Source organism: Hippoglossus hippoglossus, chromosome 9 (assembly GCF_009819705.1).
Source record: "Hippoglossus hippoglossus isolate fHipHip1 chromosome 9, fHipHip1.pri, whole genome shotgun sequence".
In the NCBI taxonomy this organism is placed as follows: Eukaryota; Metazoa; Chordata; class Actinopteri; order Pleuronectiformes; family Pleuronectidae; genus Hippoglossus; species Hippoglossus hippoglossus.
This window is the reverse complement of record NC_047159.1, coordinates 7,134,667-7,152,741: the sequence shown is the minus strand read 5'-3', so window position 1 is coordinate 7,152,741 and position 18,075 is coordinate 7,134,667. Positions and strand designations below refer to the sequence as shown.

At 45.3% G+C, this 18,075-nt stretch overlaps 1 protein-coding gene across 8 annotated transcripts in view; it reads left to right on the top strand.

Annotated features, from left to right (window-relative positions):
- LOC117767206 (rho guanine nucleotide exchange factor 28-like) overlaps positions 1-18,075 on the top strand; it is a 38,873-nt gene that overhangs the window by 11,913 nt on the left and 8,885 nt on the right. For 3 of the 8 annotated variants that reach the window (XM_034594617.1, XM_034594616.1, XM_034594615.1), the window contains exons 10-20: positions 854-926; positions 9,880-10,001; positions 10,199-10,581; positions 11,320-11,497; positions 12,316-12,427; positions 12,677-12,757; positions 13,664-13,706; positions 15,162-15,251; positions 15,862-15,985; positions 16,751-16,895; positions 17,154-17,209. In XM_034594617.1, the coding sequence (XP_034450508.1) occupies positions 854-926; positions 9,880-10,001; positions 10,199-10,581; positions 11,320-11,497; positions 12,316-12,427; positions 12,677-12,757; positions 13,664-13,706; positions 15,162-15,251; positions 15,862-15,985; positions 16,751-16,895; positions 17,154-17,209 (1,407 nt within the window). Of the gene's footprint in view, positions 1-853; positions 927-4,295; positions 4,581-9,879; positions 10,002-10,198; positions 10,582-11,319; positions 11,498-12,315; positions 12,428-12,676; positions 12,758-13,663; positions 13,707-15,161; positions 15,252-15,861; positions 15,986-16,750; positions 16,896-17,153; positions 17,210-18,075 lie in introns of those variants that run through there. The other 5 variants (XM_034594622.1, XM_034594618.1, XM_034594620.1 and 2 more) reach the window with 5 other exon arrangements.

Here is an 18,075-nt window from a genome sequence, read left to right as displayed (position 1 = left end):
AGGGTGAAAATGTTGGAGAAAGTGAAATAACATTTGTGGATCCACAAAGATCCAGATTTGTAGGTTGGAGATCCATGCAGTTGTTTCTGTGTTATGTTGCGTATAAACAAACAAACAAACAAGTGGACAGGCGTGAAAACACAACTTCTTGGCGGACGTAAAAAGTAACAACTAGAACAATCCCCATCATTGCTGTCTGTATTGTATGTGATTTTTAACCAACAAGACAAATTTCCACATCTGTATCTAAGATCATTATTATGAATTCACATACACAGAAAGCTACAGACTGGAAAAATGACCAGAATATATTTCATGCTCGTAAATTTCCATAGATTTTGTTCTTAAACAGCTTTATCTACTGACAAGAGTCAAATATGAGCATAAGCGACCTGTCCCTCCAATAATCTTGTTCATTTTTCGATTTGGCAGCAACAGGTGTTACTTAAAAACTCCTGGATATCTCATTTCAAATTTCACGTCACCACGAACACCTGCACCAGCCGGTGGTAGAGTGTGGTCTTGGGCAGAACAAGGCAGTGACCGCCCCTCAATGCTCCACATTGTTCCACTCTCATTGTTAAGGTGTTGGATTTGTCACCTTGCACACACACTCAATAGCTGACTGTGTGCACGGTCAAGTGTGTATTTCATGGTTTGAGAGGTGTGGTGCGTGCTCGTGATTCTGGTTACCCAGTAGGTCCTGTTTAATGTGACACAGATGGTTAACTAATTAATTTTTCTCTCGCACACCCATGCAGCGTACGTTTTTATACTTTATACCCCTCGTGTTTGAGTGTGTAGGTATCCCTGCTGCTGGGTGAAATGTTCCTTCCTCTGTCTCTTCACTCAGGACTATGAGGATTCGCTCATGTTTTGCCTGAACGAGGAGGACGGAGAGGACGACCCATCGCCATCTGATTCTGGTAAGGATTTTATTTAGCCTTTCAAACTTCCTCGTAGCAAGTTTCTCAGAAGCCTATTTTTAGATTTGGTTTTGTTGTAGATGTTGCGGTGCCGCAGCTGTAGATCATGTTTTGTGCAGACTGAAACCGATCGTTGTTGCTTTAGCTGCTGTTATATGCATAATAAGTTCTCCAAGTAGCCTCCAAATCGTCAAGCGAGTGCAACCGCAGGAAACGTTTTGTTTCCTGAGCAGAACTTGAGACTCAGCTCTGATCCTCACCTCTGAGTGTCTGCCCTCCCCATGGACCACAGGATCACATTTCAGACCCCTGGCCCATCGTGTGCCCCTCTCTCTGGACCCTTGTACCTCTGTTGCTCAATGAGGGAATGTTGTGCCTTTATTTCAGCCTCGCCGTTCTGTATAAAAGCTACAAACATAGAATGGAGAGGATTAATCCTGTTAGCAGAAGTAGTCAAAGACGGCATGTGGGGCTGGTGGGACAGGACGCAGATGCTGTCGTGTTACACGTCATGATTCTGGAACGCCGGCGTGCTATTTTAAAAACACACACAGGGGCATCAGTGTGCCGGCTTATTTTGCTCAGTGTCAATGAGCAAAGGTGGCATAACAAGGTGTCTTCTTAACAGCAACACAGAGGGACGTGTGTGTGTGTGAACAGAAGAGTCCTGTGGGTCGTCCCGAGTCGTTCTCTTCCTGTCTGCAGCCACAGAGGTGAATCCTACCTCGGTGTCTGAAGGTGGCTTCACTCTCATCTGCCTCGGCATGGGACGGACCTGAGAACGGGGACATCCTGTGGGTTAATAATTGGCTTGTGTTGCTGATGCCTCAGTGTGAGAATGCTGTGGTTACAAGCTGAGGCTTCAGGCTCTATAACACTTGGCGCTGGACATCTGCAATCCTAACTTCCTGTGGCTTCTGTTGTTTTCCATGCTATATTGCCATTTTGTTCTCTGTCCGTGCGTGTGTGTGTGTGTGTGTGCGTGTGTGTGTGTGTTTTGGCTGGTGGAGGATTTTCGCATTTTCTGTGAAGTCATTGAGGACTGCCTGCCAGTGACCTCGTTCAATCCCCTCAAAGGCCTTTTGTGGCTCAGACGAATAACATTAGTGACTTAAATACTGTTTCCTTCAAGTTTCTTCACGTCGAATGAATTGATATAAAACTGAATGGGGGAAAAAAAAACCCAGCTCTGACTACATTTGCCGTCCTTCCGGGATTACAGAGTTTATTTCACCCTTTCTTTGTTGCTGTCGAGCATCGAGTGACCTGCGGGTATTTGTTTTTCTAACAGGGAAGTGAGGCACATATTGGGATTCCAGTCTGTTTTTATCACAGGCGATGTGGCTGTTTTTTTGGCGCTAATGCGTCATCAAATACACAGACAGAACTTCTATAGCCAGAGCTTCAGCAGGGGATGCAGAATTTTGAAGGTAGCTGTTATGTCCCCCCCCCCCCCCCCCCCCCCCCCCCCGTCCACTTGATGTCAGCTCTTTTCTCCTCCCAATTCAAATAACTGTGACTTCATTGGCATGACTGTAATTTAATACAGTATTGCAACAAGGTTTATAGTACAAGTATACTAATTATTAGTTTTGTAAGAGAACAGGTGGTCATTCTTTTCCACTTTCCACCAGTCCTCCACCTTCTCCTTTCCCCCCCCACCTCTGCCCTCCTAATGCCCCCAATATTCAAATACCCCACCCAAAGCACACACTTGCACCCAAATACCTACTTAGAGTCACACACACACACACACACACACACACACACACACACACACACACACACACACACACACACACACACACACACACCCATGCAACAGTGCTCCCTGGCCCATCCTCCCAGGTCAGCATTTTAATGTGAGTTTAGTGAACAAACAGCAAAGACCACTTCATCCTGAGCAGCTCTGCTCCCCACAGCTGAAGAAAGGAAGAGGGTTGTTGTTGTGTGTGTGTGTGTGTGTGTGTGCGTGTGTGTGCGTGTGTGTGCACTTGTGTGTTTGAGAGGGAGCATGCAGTGGGGAAGAGCGCTCTGAAGGGGGCAAGGGGTATGGGGAAGTGAGAAAAGGGGGTGTTTGTGGATGAATGGGGGTTGCCAGGGCTTTGCTGAATGCAGTCTTCCAGCAGCTCGATCAAATCCCCAGGGAGAGGAGAGTGGAGAAGTGTGCGAATATAGTGTGTGTGTGTGTGTGTGTGTGTGTGTGTAACGGGGGGGAATAAGAAAGAGTGCAAGTGAAAGGTTTTATGATACTGATAGTTTGGCTCGGTGGCAGCAGACGATGAGCGCAGCACCAGGAACGCTAACTAGAGTCTCAGACCCCAGCAGAGGGATCTAATTGGAGAACGGAAAAAGGAGTAAACCTCAGACAGACCCCACAAAGGCAGCATTAATGTTCACTAGTACAATGCCAACACACAGACACACACATGCACACACTTTCTATAGTAGCAGTGCCCCTCTTGTTCAACCATCCGTGTGTATTCTGCCTACAAAACTCTTCTCTTCCCCCTCTTCTGTCTTTTTTTTTATCACATTCCTTCATTTACGTGCATTTATAAACCCACGTTTGGCCTCTTTTCACGGCGCCTTTGTCTGATGTGTCTCTTAAACCCCCTTCACCATCCCATTCTCTCGCTTTTAACCACCTCGGCCCAAACTTACATGTGTTCTCGCCTGTTGGGGCACTGTACTCCTGCAAGTTGGCAAAGAGAGGAAAATGGAAGAAGAAAACAGCGGCGCGGCTCTCGCTGGTGTCTCCATGGTGAGGCTGCTGACCTGCTGACACCCCTACCCCACACACACAGACACACACAAGCCCCTTTCCCCTCGGCTCGGCTTTGACATGCTAAGATATATAGAGAGAGAATGGAGTGATCGAGCACAACTCTCTTCAGACGTGGCATCAGGCGTGTTCACAGTGAACGGTTTGTACCTTGGAGTGTGTGCAGCTCTGCAGCTCTGTGAGACAATCATGAACCCACAGGGTTAATGATTTCTCCTGTGTCTGAGACTCACCTCCACTGAGCTGTCTGCCCCCATGTTTGTCTTCCCTGTAGGTTCTGAAGTCACTCCTCTATTTGACTTTGTCTCCCTCGGTTTCTCTCCCTCCTTCACTCACTCTTTCCGGCCGTCAACACCGTCCTCCCCCTGCTCCCGTCTTCACCGCTCTCCCTCTAGTGCTGTGTGAGGCTGGGGATAGAGAGAGACTTACAGATTTGAGTCAGTCAGGGGGACCCGAGGAAAAAGGGGATAGAGCAGAAAAGAGAAGGAGCAGAGGGGAGCAGGCAGAGTTCGGTCCCGGCTCTGTTGGGCAGTTGTTTCAGAGTTGTGAAGGGGGAAGGGTAGGAGTTTAGGGGGAGGGGTAGTAGGGGGAGACAGAGGGGAACATGCTGGCTCACTCCTGAAGTGTCAGTGTCTACAGCAGGGCTCTGGAGAAAGGAGAGTGAGTGCTGCAGCTATACACTCTGCAGTCTGTTCTGCCACTGGGGGAAATGGATGATGTAAACTGAGGCGCTGTTGATTCATTGAGCCGTTCGGAGGAAGACTCTCTTTAAAGGCAGCAGATCATGGATTCCGACTCTGACTCTCCGTTCAACTACTCGTGGCCTTCGTTTCCCAAGATGAGGATGCGCAGGAAGACGGGAAAGAAAGGTAACGGAGGAGTAATGTGGAAATCTGTCTTGTCCTCCTCTCACTCTGACAGGTTATGCACTTCACAGACGGAAACATCTGTCCGGCACATTGATTTCTGAGGTATCAGACTCTACATGTGGATTCATGTCAGAGAGGAAGCTGCTGGCTGTAAACACCTCCAGCATAGATCAGCCTCACAGCTACATCATGTCACAGATGGCGACTGGAAAACTTTAGTGCAAACTGCCCTCTTGGCAGCCACGTTTCACCGTTCACTGTGGAACAATAAAGTTAAAATTAGACTGTTCCCATTGCAGATTCTTTAGTCATAACTTCCACTGCATCACCGAGTCCCCGGGAGTGAGATAGCTGCGTGTTTGCCGGTGATGTAACCTGATATCTGACAGTATGTTGGGGAATGTCAGATGTCCACTCGAGGCTGATGGAGTGGTTCGGGGCTTTTCTCAGGCCACACTGTTGTTTGCATGAATGAACCCTGATGGGGAGCTTTACCCTCGTGTGACTGCTGGTGTCCATGAAGTGCAGAAAAGGAGGCTTAATATGTCCTTTCATGTGGCGTCTACGGGCTCATGCACCTGCACTTGATAATCATAGTTTTTGTGTAGGTGTCACTGAAGTGTCACCGGAGCTGAAGTTGAGTGTGTATCAGCGTTTAATGTCGATTCATCAAAGATAGAAGGTGAATTAAGTTAATCCTGTGGCTCTAACTTGATAAACAAGTTTTGTTATTATCATTATTCATGATGGAGCCAAAGTGAATGCATAAAATTGTATAAAATTAAACCAATATGGTTACACAGTTCCCTGCCTGTGTGAAAATGGCTGTGTGTTGATAGAGGGAGCGAGAGAGAGAGAGAGAGAGAGAGAGAGAGAGAGAGAGACACAGAGATCAAGTTACTGCCATGTCTGTGTCATGGCTCAACTCCAGTGGTCTTTTCCTCATCTTTCACTACAAACCTCTGCAAGATTATCCACGTTATTGCTTCTTAATTGTGACTGACGTCGGCAAAGTTCTATCCACACCGTTCAGCTGAGGAGCAGAGCCAGACAGCACAGTTTAAACCCTTTTGAACCATGCATTCAAGGGAATGTAGAACTTTTTTTTTTAAGGAATCAGAAATCAGAAAACAGCCCTGGTGTAACAGTGCACCTGCAAAGCTCAGTGTGATTTCAGGTGCTGCGGTGCCACAAGCTTATTTCTTCACTCTGACAACCGTTCTCTCCAGTTTACCTCTTCCTGGATCTCCAGGGCCGGGTGACACGCTGAAATGTAAACACTGTGTGGGAGCACAAAATGTGATGCTTGGAGCGGGATGTCCGACCGCAGGTGTCATAACTCAGAGTGGGTTTGTAGATTTTGGGAGACAATTGTTATAATGATTTAAACGGCCTTCCCAGAACTCTAAAGCCAAATAATTACCCCTCTCATTTTTATAAGGTAATAACACCCTCTGTTTATTATTAGTATTTTCTCTCCTTTTTTAGACTGGGCTTATTATTTCTCTCTGCTCCTAATTTCTCCCAGCTCTCTCCAAAGTGACAGTTGTTTAGTGCCGTGCATAAAACCAGAGTTACCTCATAAAAGAAAAGGGGGCAGCACGGACGAATGATCCTCTTGTAATCACAATAAACAGGCCAGGGTGCTTACACAAACTGATAACTCTGTGTTTATGTTGAACTTTTAGTTTTTGCCGTGCAGCTTCTAAATTAGAGTGAAGCTTGAGAAAGAAGCCTTGTGACAGCCCCCCCCCCCCCTTCCATCCTGCCTTCCTCAGTCTCTCTCTCCCAGGGGTGTGCATGGGTTGAAGGGTCACTCTCTGTGTTTAACTGCCCTGTGCTGGAAACCTGGCAGTGACTGCTGTCTTTGTCTGGTTCTCTGTAAAGCTCCGGCTCTCATGCGTTTCCCACTGCTGCCGCCGCTGCTGCAGGCCCTGCTACTGTATAGGGTTCTCTCTCACTCAGGGACATGCTCTGAATATCACATCACTCCAAATATACTTTCTGTGTGCAAACCCCCCCCTCGACACAAACAGCCCCACACACGGCTCAGCATTCTTTGAAACTCCCTTTGAAATGACAACCTGCAGATGGAGTTCTCTTGTCTCGGCGTCTCCGGCAGAAAGATTGATTTTGTGCGGCTTTAACTTATTAGTAATACGAACTCCCTGCGTCTCTGTTATTCCCCCCCAGTTAACTAATGTTAAACACAGATCGCAGCGGCTGACAGTAATGTTCACTGAGGTGGTGTTTATGGGTCAGAGGTGTGTGAACGATCGGGCCCATGGCAGCCAGCTGTGGCTTTGGATCTGGCCCAGAACTTGAACTATCAGGCCTGTCTGTCAAGTCCCTGAAGTGGGTTTATATGAAACACTATCTGCTTTCAAACAGCTCTTTGTCCCTCACCCAGGATCTGACCCCAGGTCTCTGGATTTGACGTTAGACTAAAGGCAATCCTGCGATCCATAGAGGAGAAGGTCTGACAGGACTTTGCTCAGGTGTTGTCGATCTGGATTCAGGTTTATGCACAGGGTTTTTATTTTTGCAGAAAAACAGATGTAACTTCTATATTTTAACCATTTTCTGCTCATTTCACGCTTTAGTAACTCTCAGTACATGTAGATTGTGGGAGATGTGCATTATGCAGATACTGCAGATGTTTAGAGGCAGAGCTGTGTGTCCTGCAGTGGTTGAACCTGAGTCTGCTCCTCTCCATGTGATGGGGATGGAACAGGGATCATCTGCTGTCCTCATCAATGTCTGCTCGACTCCCTGTTGCCTCTCAGATTTATTGGATTCACCGCCTACAGGAAGCACAGCCAATTGTTGGTCTGATTTATTCTCTGTTACAGATGCTGGACTCCTCTTATTCTGCGGTGCCTGCAGTTTAGGAACTTTGGATTTGTTTTGAGAGAAGACGGTCGAGTCCTGTTTTAATAGCTGCTTAAAGGGTTTAGGTGGAAAAGTCAAATGCATGTTTTTGGCATCGCTGGCATCATTGCAGCCATTTACCCTTGTAAGGTGAGACTGTCATTAGGAATATAACAATATAACTGGGCTGCTGAGGGTTCACCGTTACTACCGGTCACCGATGTGGTTTAAATGTCTTTTTTTACAGTGAATACTCAGCAGAATGTGACGTTGAAATACTGCACCTCACATGCACAATACAGTCATAACCCATGAGCAGCAGAATTCAACCACAACCTGCTTCTGTGAGTGTCATTAGAAGCTTCACTGGAAACTGAGGGCAGATTTATTTTAATGTGGTGATGTCATTTTCTTAGTCCTGGTAGTTACTGGCCAGGTATGATTAGAAAAACTTGTGTTGTTTTCTAGACTTTATTGTATCTTTCTAAATAGATTTTAGTGCCGATGTTCAGTAATTATTCATCAAAAATGAATCTTTGTTATGATTAAGACAGACATTGTTGATAGATTAGTAAATAAAGGGATTCATATTGGCCAATAACACTTGGTTTCTGAATTTGCTGATATGCAGCAATATGAAAACATTTTTAATAAACAATGCAGTAAATATGTGCACTTGTCTCTACATTATTCATGACAATGTTTATTTTCTATATTTGGCTGTATTTGTGTTTTCTCTTTTACTTTATAAAGTATATTATAATGTATAAATTGCACATCTTTGTCATAAGGGTTTCACCAAATTCCTTAATAGTATTTATCAGCCAATATATTATCGGAAATGTTTTACACTCTAGTATTGGTATCAGTATCGGCCCCCAAAAATCCATACTGGTCGTGCTCAAACAGTCAAAAACTGGGGCACACAAAAGTAGACTGTCACTCAGTAGAGCACAAACCTTTATACATACCCTTAGGAAACCGTATATTTGGATCCATACCAGATTGCACACAATCATAAATGAAAACGTCTGATTGTTTACATCAAGACCCGTGAATTATTCATGGGAATCCGTTGAGTAGTGTTTGTGTAATCCTGCTAACCAACAAACAAAGGTAACAATGTTATGCTCTGTAAAACCCAATGGAAACTACTGCACATCTGGAACTGCACATCCGTTAGAAAACAAAGGGAGTTCCAGTTCTTGCTTGACCTTAAAATCAGTTGACAAATCCCAGTCAGTAGCTGTTTTGGAGGCTTCGATCTTTGATCTTCACCAGCAGATGGAGCTGGCCCAGTTGCATTTCCATTTTTGCATTTAAACTGGTTTTGTACATGTTGGCTTTAGTTGAGTTTCAGGGATGTTCAAGACCTTTGAAACATCATTTGACAAAGAATCACAGCTTCAGGTCCCTTTAGTTGCTTCTCTGGAATTTTCAATCACATCACATGATCCTTATTTTCCAGTATGTACTCACTAAAGTTCATGTTCAGTTTTACTGAGTTTATTCTTCTTTTCCTTATGATTCAGCACAATTGTATTTTTGCTTATGTAACTGCCACAATTTGTTTCACTCTTTATTGTGTTAAGTTTCTCGACATTGGACAAACAAGCTTGAACAATATCTCACTGTGCTGCATAGAGGCCTCATCAAAGCCCCGTTGTCGTGAGCGCTGTGGTTAATAACGTTAGGCTGCAAATACTTATTGAGAAAGTGTGTTGTGCAGAAGCTGTGTTTTGTACAGAGCGACATCCCAGAGGTGGGGAGGGGTGTGTGTGTGTGTGTGTGTGTGTGTGTGTGTGTGTGTGTGTGTGTGTGTGTGTGTGTGTGTGTGTGTGTGTGTGTGTGTGTGTGTGTGTGTGTGTGTGTGTGTGTGTGTGTGTGTGTGTGTGTGTGTGTGTGTGTGTGTGTGTGTGTGTGTTTTGAGAGCAGGAGTGTTTTCTCCTGTTTAACAGCGAAACCAGGCTGACGGCTCACAGTGACTCCACTGTGCTGAGGGGGCTCCAGTCAATGCTACTGTGTGCTCACCGGGAGTTATTTCCACTCAGCCACTGTATCGAAGGCTGGGTGGAGGAAAAAAACATGTCTACAGATGCCCACACACAAGTCCATGCACACCCATTCACGTGTGTGTGTGTAAGGACACACACACACACACACACTCATGCAGAGAAACTTGGTCCAGAACAATGATATGCAACTGCCCAGGATGTCTATGTCACTTCCTGTGTTTGTGAGGAGTTATTCGGTGTTGCTGTGGAAACCAAATGTAATATAGAAAAATCCTCTCTCTCTCTCTCCCTCTCTCTCTCTCTCTCTCTCTCTCTCTCACACACCCACCCACTCTCTCTCTCTCTCTCTCTCTCTCTCTCTCTCTCTCTCTCTCTCTCTCTCTCTCTCTGTGTGGCTCCTTTCCTCTTTGTAGAGAAAAGCCAGTCCATAAGGGAGAGCCAGGCCTCCTCTCCGACTCTGGCCGCAGCTGCCCGACTGTCGGCGATGATACACGGCAAAGACCGAGTCTACGCCAACACCATGCTGGTCGACCAGGTGAGTCAAGCTGACATTAGTACTCCTTTCTTTGCTGTTTCTAAGTAAACAATACACAGTGTATGTTACATAGTTAGGTCATCAAGTCAAAAATAGTCTTGGTTAATATGATGTAAAATGTTTTCCGTTACCGTGGCTACAAATCACTCAGTGAAGTCCGTCTTCCTTGCCGTCAATATCTGGCTCATCTGTTCCAGGTGGAAGACGCTGACATCAGATACCGCTCTCCAGGGGAGGAGGAGGTGAGCCCTGCGGCCCGTGTTGGCAGCCAGTGCTGGGAGTCCTTCTCCACGACGCCCCCTGACTCTGGGAACTGGTCCCAGAGCCGGCACACATCCTCACCCCACAATGAGCAGAGGGGAATCCAAGGCCCCAGCCCGGAGAATCACAGGGAGCCATCCCCGCGCACCTCTCCCCTCTCTCCCTCTGCTGCCTCCCCGTCTTTTCCTTCCTCCCCACTGGCTTCCGCTTTCCGTTTGTTCGAAGGAGCACAGAGGCGTCACAGACAGTCGTGCCTGCCAGCGTCTCCTGCTCTGAATCGCAGGGTATGCAGCCTGACTGAGCCAAGCCGGGGCCTGAGGTAGGACACTACTGCTGCTGATCCTTGAATTAAAAATACAAACACACTCACAGGGTAAACAGTTTCATTAAAGAACTTTTAATTTGAGAATATGAAAGCTCTACACTAACTTAATCCCTTTTATTCTATTTGAAAAACCAATGCCGCTGATTAAACTTCTGCACCGATGTAGAAGCTTTGATCTCCTTGATAAGAAACATAAACATTCCTGTGCCCAACTCAGACTGAGACAACCAAACATCATCCGTCTGGAATTTCAGCAAAGTGTTTTTTTGGTGCAGCGATTGTCGTCAGTGAAGGTGCGGAAAGTGACAGGAAGCCTGGACACAATTGAGCTGTTTGTGTGTTGAAGTTGCTGAACATTCCTTCCAGTTTCCTCAGAGCTGCAGGATCTTCTGTGTCGGGACAGAAGCTGCATGATTTTAAAGCCTGATCTTTGCCTGATTGTAGCAATGATGACTGACAATGATAATGGAAATGATCTGCATTGATTTATACTAAATGTTTATCATGGAGACAGAGGCAGCATATTATTTTATAGTGTACAAGACTGTAGGATTCAACTCTGCTGCCTCCTCAGCTAAACTGACCTAAATTTAAGTAAATCCTCTAGTTTCAGTTTTGTTGTTGGCAGAAATCTGAACACCATTCCTTTACCCATGTAGGCTGACGTAGCTGCAGGATCACAACCTCAGCATGTGTGTGAGTTTCCCTCTTTCTGTGTGTATGTATGAATAGTCCCAGTCTTGAGTGCGACAGTGGGGAAGAGGACATACTGGGACATTCCTACCCCTGCTCATCTTTAAAGAAGCAGTCCTTCCTGCGATCCAGCTCCGGAGAGGAGAGGGACTCTTTCGACACATCGCCAGACTTTAACCACCACACGCACTCCAACAGCACACAGACGTCCACCAAGGTACACCCTCATCAAGACAGGAGACAGAATGCGTCAGTACACCCCCCCCCCCTCCTCCTCTAGACAGGAGATACAAAAGTTTCTTTGATTGTACTAATTAATGCAGACCTTTGTGAACTCATTGAATTACTAGTGACAGAGTAAACAAGTCTGTTGACAGATCAGAGAAGCAGGTCACCTTAGGATCTTTTTCCACTGTGTCATGATGTGCTGAACAGACTCCATGTATCCTAGAATGGCTCTCATTAAAGAGCATACTGCCGCCACTAAATTTTCACACACTCATAGATATCAGTTCCCTTATTATTTCAGACATTTTTTTTTCCATCAAGATCCATGAATTATTCAATGGGGAATCAGTGAAGATGTAAAATAACAAGAAGTGATGAAAAAATTCTGGATTTGCACCAAAATTGAATCTTCTCTGACCCGTGCAGCATTCCTCTAGCAAATTTCGTGGAAACCAGTTGGGTTGTTTTTATGTAATCTTGCTCAGAAAACAAACCAGCAAACAAACGGAGAGGGGGTGAAAACATCCCCTCCTTGTCAGAGGTTCTCAAAATATTTTTACAGCAGTTTTTTACTGAAAATGCTTCACAATCAATCACAATAAAACACTAAAAACCCAGTGAAGTTTACTGCAACAGACACAACTGTCACGTGGACAAACATCAGCTGAAAGGCCCAAAACCATCAATAACATTAAAAGTCAGATTCATTTGTGAACTCTGCAGCTTTGTGCTCCTCACAGGAATCGAACCTGCGAGCTTGTTGTGCTCACTCCTGATCACCTCCTCCTGATCTCTTTTCTCACCCAGAACCCGGAGGAAGCCGAGGTTCGCCTGCGCTCCTACTCCTACTCCTCCCCCAAAGCAAAGCCGTCATGGCCGCTGCTAAACCGAGACGCAGCCATCGGCGACCTGGCAGAAGGTGAGTGAACTTTGACCCCTCGGCCCCGTGACCTTTCTGTTCCCAGGAGCCAGCTGAACGGACACATGTGCCACATGTCTGACGGGGGACGGGGGGCGACGGGGGGGACGGGGGGGACGGGGGGCAGACAGGTGTCATATATCAACTTGTGTAGCGTATACGTGTGTGTTTACAGTTTTGATGCAACACCACTACTGGAGTGTGAGTGTGTGAGTGTGCAGCATTAAGGCCCTGCTTTATCCCGTGTAGATGGTGCGTTCAGCAGCAGCGGTCGCTCTCTACTTCAGGCTCTATCTCTCTCTAAATCCCTCTCTCGCCTCAACCAAGTTAGTAAGTACAAGGACGCTGCCGGCTGGTCGGTCAGGTCATGTCACTGCGGCTTTTTTTCGCTCTCTCTGGGGAACCATTGGACAAACTGCTGATTATGAAGAGCTGCACAATTAAAAGACATTCTTGCTATATTTAAAAAACTGAATTAATGTAATAAACATGCTTATAGCTCATATTTATACAAGATGTAAAAACTGGAGTAACACATTTGAATCTTTTTGTTTCAAATCATTTCATTTGGCGTAAAATGATTTCACAAAGCGATGATGTTGCTCGTCGTTGTCCACATTGTGCAGCTCTGTGTATGGGGTAAGATCTAAATCTTGGTGGTGACTCACAAATGTGCAATGCATAAATCACTGTCTCCTTAAAGAACGTATCAAATATTATTTAGAGTTGCTGGATGATCAGAAGCAGACGTTCTCCAAAGCCTGATGCCAGCACTTGTTTCTTAGTAGTAAAACAATATTCCCCCAAAAAATCCTCTGTCATCTCTGCAGTGACTCACAAATAAAGGTTGGAATCCTGAGGCTTTGGAAAAATGTTCTCTGCATAACTTTCTATCTGAAGGAGGAGCTGTTTCTACTCTGAGGTTTCTTTTAGCTTCCCTTTGGGCATTTGTTTTGTTTCCCTCCTTATTTTTTTCCATGTTTACACTCATCTGGTCTTTCAAAGCAGAACTCGTTTGCTGTGTTTGTTCTTTCTCTTGAGGGGTTTTGCCGAATCCAGACTCTTTGAGGGATTCTTGTATTTTGCCTGTAACTCACTTCTGTTTCGGTGATAATGGTTTCCAACCTCCTCGGCTGATTCACTCTGTAATAATGTCTCGAACTCTGTAATGATGTCTCATTGACGTGTGTTTCTGGTTTACTCATTTGCCTTTGTCTTTGTTTCTCTACATTACAGAGCACAGAGCGTTCAGCCTGACGGAGACGCCCAGAGAGAAGAGGTAAAAGCCAGAGTTACTTTTCAGGCGACATCCACTCCATTGTGCAGGGTCGTGCTCAGATCTTCCTCCGTTTTTAGGCACCGGTGTTGACGTGTGTGTGTGTGTGTGTGTGTGTGTGTGTGTGTGTGTGTGTGTGTGTGTGTGTGTGTGTGTGTGTGTGTGTGTGTGTGTGTGTGTGTGTGTGTGTGTGTGTGTGTGTGTGTGTGTGTGTGTGTGTGTGTGTGTGTGTGTGTGTGTGTGTGTGTGTGTGTATCTATTAAACCTGTGGCCGAGGTCTGAGCGTGCAGGATGTGACGTACTTCCTGTTGCAAGGCCGGGGCCAGACTATGCTCTGATTGTAACCTCAAAATAACCCTGAGTAAACAGAAAATCTCAGGTCTCTCCTCAATGTAAAAACCTCGGAAACATCAAGCTTCTTTCCAGACCACATTAATGGTATTGGCTGCGTGTACTTACAGTATTTTAGTATTTATTTTGGATATAGACTTTAACTTGTACTTACCTAACATGTCTCCTACCATGTGGCCATTTGCTTATGTTACTTTATTCCATAACTATTCTAATCCATATTCATGTTATAATTCACCTCATAGCTCATCTCACTGCCTTCGTAAATGTATCTTGTGCTAATTTATTTGACCATGCATCGCTAACAGTGGAAACATTTGAGACGAATGTTTTAGTTAATTAGATGATCATATTAGATTATTTGATTATTATTTTGGAATAGAACATAGTGTTACTAAAATATGAAGAACCCCAGATTGTGGATTCACCTTAGCTGCTTTCAGACATGCACTGAACTCCAGAGAGTCTGTATGAGTGAAAGCCTCCAGACTTTCTGCGGACTTTCTCCAGGCAGTCCCCTAGAAATAAGTTTACAGAATGTCCAGAGGAGCCCATGCGAGAACACAGCAGGATTTACCGTGAGCGTGTTGATAACGTTTCTAATACACGGGAAAAAAGAATACAAATATCTCCCAGATGAAAAAGTGGTGCCAAACACGAAGAAGACACACAGACGAAGATGTCAAGAGAGTTTTTGGTGATAAGGATCAATGTCGATGTGGCGTAAACAAAAACACGAGATCTCCGCAGCAGAATTAATACGTTACGTCCTGACTCTGCCTGCTGCACCAGCCCTCGCCTGAGCACTCAGAGATTTCTGAGTGGAGAATCTCCTGCTGCTTTGTTCGTGTTCGAAAGGAAACCTCTGGAGAAAGTCTGGACATCCTCTGGAGTTCATGTCTGAAATCGGCTCATGTTTGTCCCTCACTCAGTCCATCCAATGTGAACAACATGTAAATCCTGTCTCCATCTAGCTTCTCATATTTATTAGGCCCAGAAACGATTTGTAGCCTCTCATCTTAGATGTCCCACGTATCATTAACACTGTGAGTCTCCTGATGAGCTGAACAACAGCGACCCGGTCTGAGGTGTGTTGTATCCATGCAGGGTTTTGGGTTTCCGTAAGCGGGCCCAGTCAGCAGAGGAGGAGAGCAGCGCATCAGTCCAACACCTCACCCTCACAGAGTTCCTCAAAGAGTATGTTTTCACCAGAGCAACCTCACGGCCATGCATGCGGGGCTTAACTCATTCTAACCCCCGTCATAAAATCATTCTCCAACTCATCCATTAACCACGCGGATTCTCTGCAGCTGTATTTGGTCATATATGACACTTCATAGCTAAATCATGTTAACACGTTTAATGTCATGCTACATTGTAGTTGTTGCATGTGTTTCTTCTTCTTTAAGATTTGTTGTTGTAGCCTATCACCTAATATGTCGAATGTACCTAGCATAAGTTGCTACAAATAGTTGACACATTATTAATTGCATCTTGCCAAGGTCATCCTATAAATAGTATCCTCTAGAGTCCATAGTGACTTCCAAGCATGCCAAGCATGTTGTTAAGAGTAATAATCTGTTGACCAGGGGGCCTGGAAGACTGTCTGGACATTCCTTCACTCCAGCATGACACCAGTGTAACCTGAACATTCAACTCTTAGTGTATTAACACCAATCAAAATATTGGTATGGTAAAAGAAGCGTGTGCATGTTGGGTTTGAATCCCGTAGTCTTCCACAGGACAAAATTATGTGAGGAGTCGCGACAACTGCTGACTGACATGTTCCCCCCTTCCCCTGAAACAGGATCGAGGACGAGGAGTGGGATAAATACATAATCCCATCGAAGACCGAGTCGGAGAAGTACAAAGTCAGCCGGACCTTCAGCTTCCTGAAGAGCAGGATGTCCAGCACCCGCAACAAGACCAAGGTGAGGCGACGCAGTGGGCGCCAGTGGAAAATGTGATTTCTGTCGGCTAAGATTCCACTGGCATGTGTTAAATACATAACTGAAAAGTCCCTTTAGTTGAACCGTGGAGAAAAACAGTCTGACTCGTAGAGCAGTAAAAGGTTTTACCACCTCTCAGACCAGCCAGGTCAGAATTCCTCTGCTGGGGAGCCATTGTATGTTCACTGTGCTTTTATTTGGCGAGGGAGAAAATTCTCTCTCTCCAGGTCTTAGCAACGGGACACAGAGAAAATATCCTCTTACATAATACAAAGACCCCCCCACACACACATGCACACGCACACACACACAGCGTGAGGAACCAAAACACATTCCATAGTATACTCTTATAAACACGGTACATGTGTCCGACAACGTGTTTCCATGTATGTGCAGACACACACGATGCACATGAACAGTCCAAAAACAAAAACAAACATGCACTCTTAGACTTCCTTGTAAAGTTTGATTAGAAAATAAACACAGAACTATCACACACACATGCACAGAGGAATCCCCCTAACGCCCCCCCAAGGATGAAGCAGCACAACAGCAGCCGTCCCCGTGGACCTTAACAAAGTAAACACAAACGCTCATTCAGAGGCCCCTTTATCTCAGCTTCACTTTAACAGGTGTGTTTTAGCCGCCGCAGGCCTCTTCCTGCCCGCTGCTCGTTGTCGTGTTATTTCTGCGTTGGTGGTTCAGGTGATTTTTGCAAACGTCAGCTGTGAATGCCTTGTATTCCAGGTGAAGGGTAAAGAGGTGAAGGAGGGGAAGGAGAAGTCAGGAGCCGCCAACGGCCACCAGTTTGTTCCCGTGTCTCCATCTGGTCCCGCTCTCTGTGTGGCCTGCGATAAGTCCGTTTCTGGGAAGGAGCTGCTGCAGTGCTCCAGTAAGTAGTACACTGTCAGTGCTGTTGTTGTTTTATGTCCTGTGGTGGCCGAGCTGTTTAGGGTTTGTCTAAATCTCTTCGCACGTGTCTCATTGATGTTTTGCTTAGTAGAGGACATGAAGTCCGTTCTCCTCCTACCACACATTTAGCATCAATCGCGAGGAGCCGAGCAGACAGAGCAGGGACATCTGGACAATCTTGTTTATTATCACCTGACCGATGATGATGATTATCCGGGTTTTGCTTTTGTCTCCGCAGACTGTTTCCTGAACGTCCATAAAAACTGCAGAGAGTCCGCTGCAGCCTGTGGGAAGGTAACCACCAACTTCACGCACCTCATTCCATCCCCAAAACCAGCTAACCAGCAAGAATGATAGTTTAAGGGGAACATTCACTCTAAATTACTTGACAAACACTAGAAGAAACAGCTGCTAGTGAAGGACAGTGCATGTTTGAGGGTGTTTTTCTTTCAGCCACGGATAAAAACGCAGATACAGATCATGTGTTGTTATTTTAAAATGTTTGCAAGAACATCAAGAGTCACACACACAGGCTTCTTTTTATATGATTTCACCAGTAAAACAATGTTTACTTGTCTTTATAAAGTCGGAGAAAATAACAGATGACATAATCTTGTCAGGATTAAAATAATCTGCAACAGAAAAGCTCTGACAAAAAGATCCTGCACGTTGCTTTATAGGTAATGTAGGATCTAGTGTTATCACAGCTCGGCCTCTAGTAGGGAAAGTCAGAATTTGTTGGACTTTGACAAATCCTCCGCTCTTTACTGCATCTTTACTGTAGTCATTTGAATCAACGAAGCCCTGTGGAGATGCAAATACAAAAGTTATGTTTACTTTTTGTAATCCCCCCCAAAAAAGTGTTTTTCTGCATTCTTGAATTCTGGCAAATATTTTGAGTGCATTTCATTCCTCCTGCAAAACGTTGGCACTACCAATTATTTCAATCAAGCTGTGTTAACATCTATGTTTATTAGCTTGCGGTCTTCCTCACTGCTTTTCATGTTGCATTTTAGAAATCTGTTTCTGTCTATTAACCATATCCATCGGTCTGAGTACGTGTGCGGCAACATCCCCAGCTCAGATCTTCTCCATCAGTTTATTCATTCTTTCGTTCCCTGTGTTTCCTCTCTTCTCCTCTCTCTATTCTACGTAAAGAC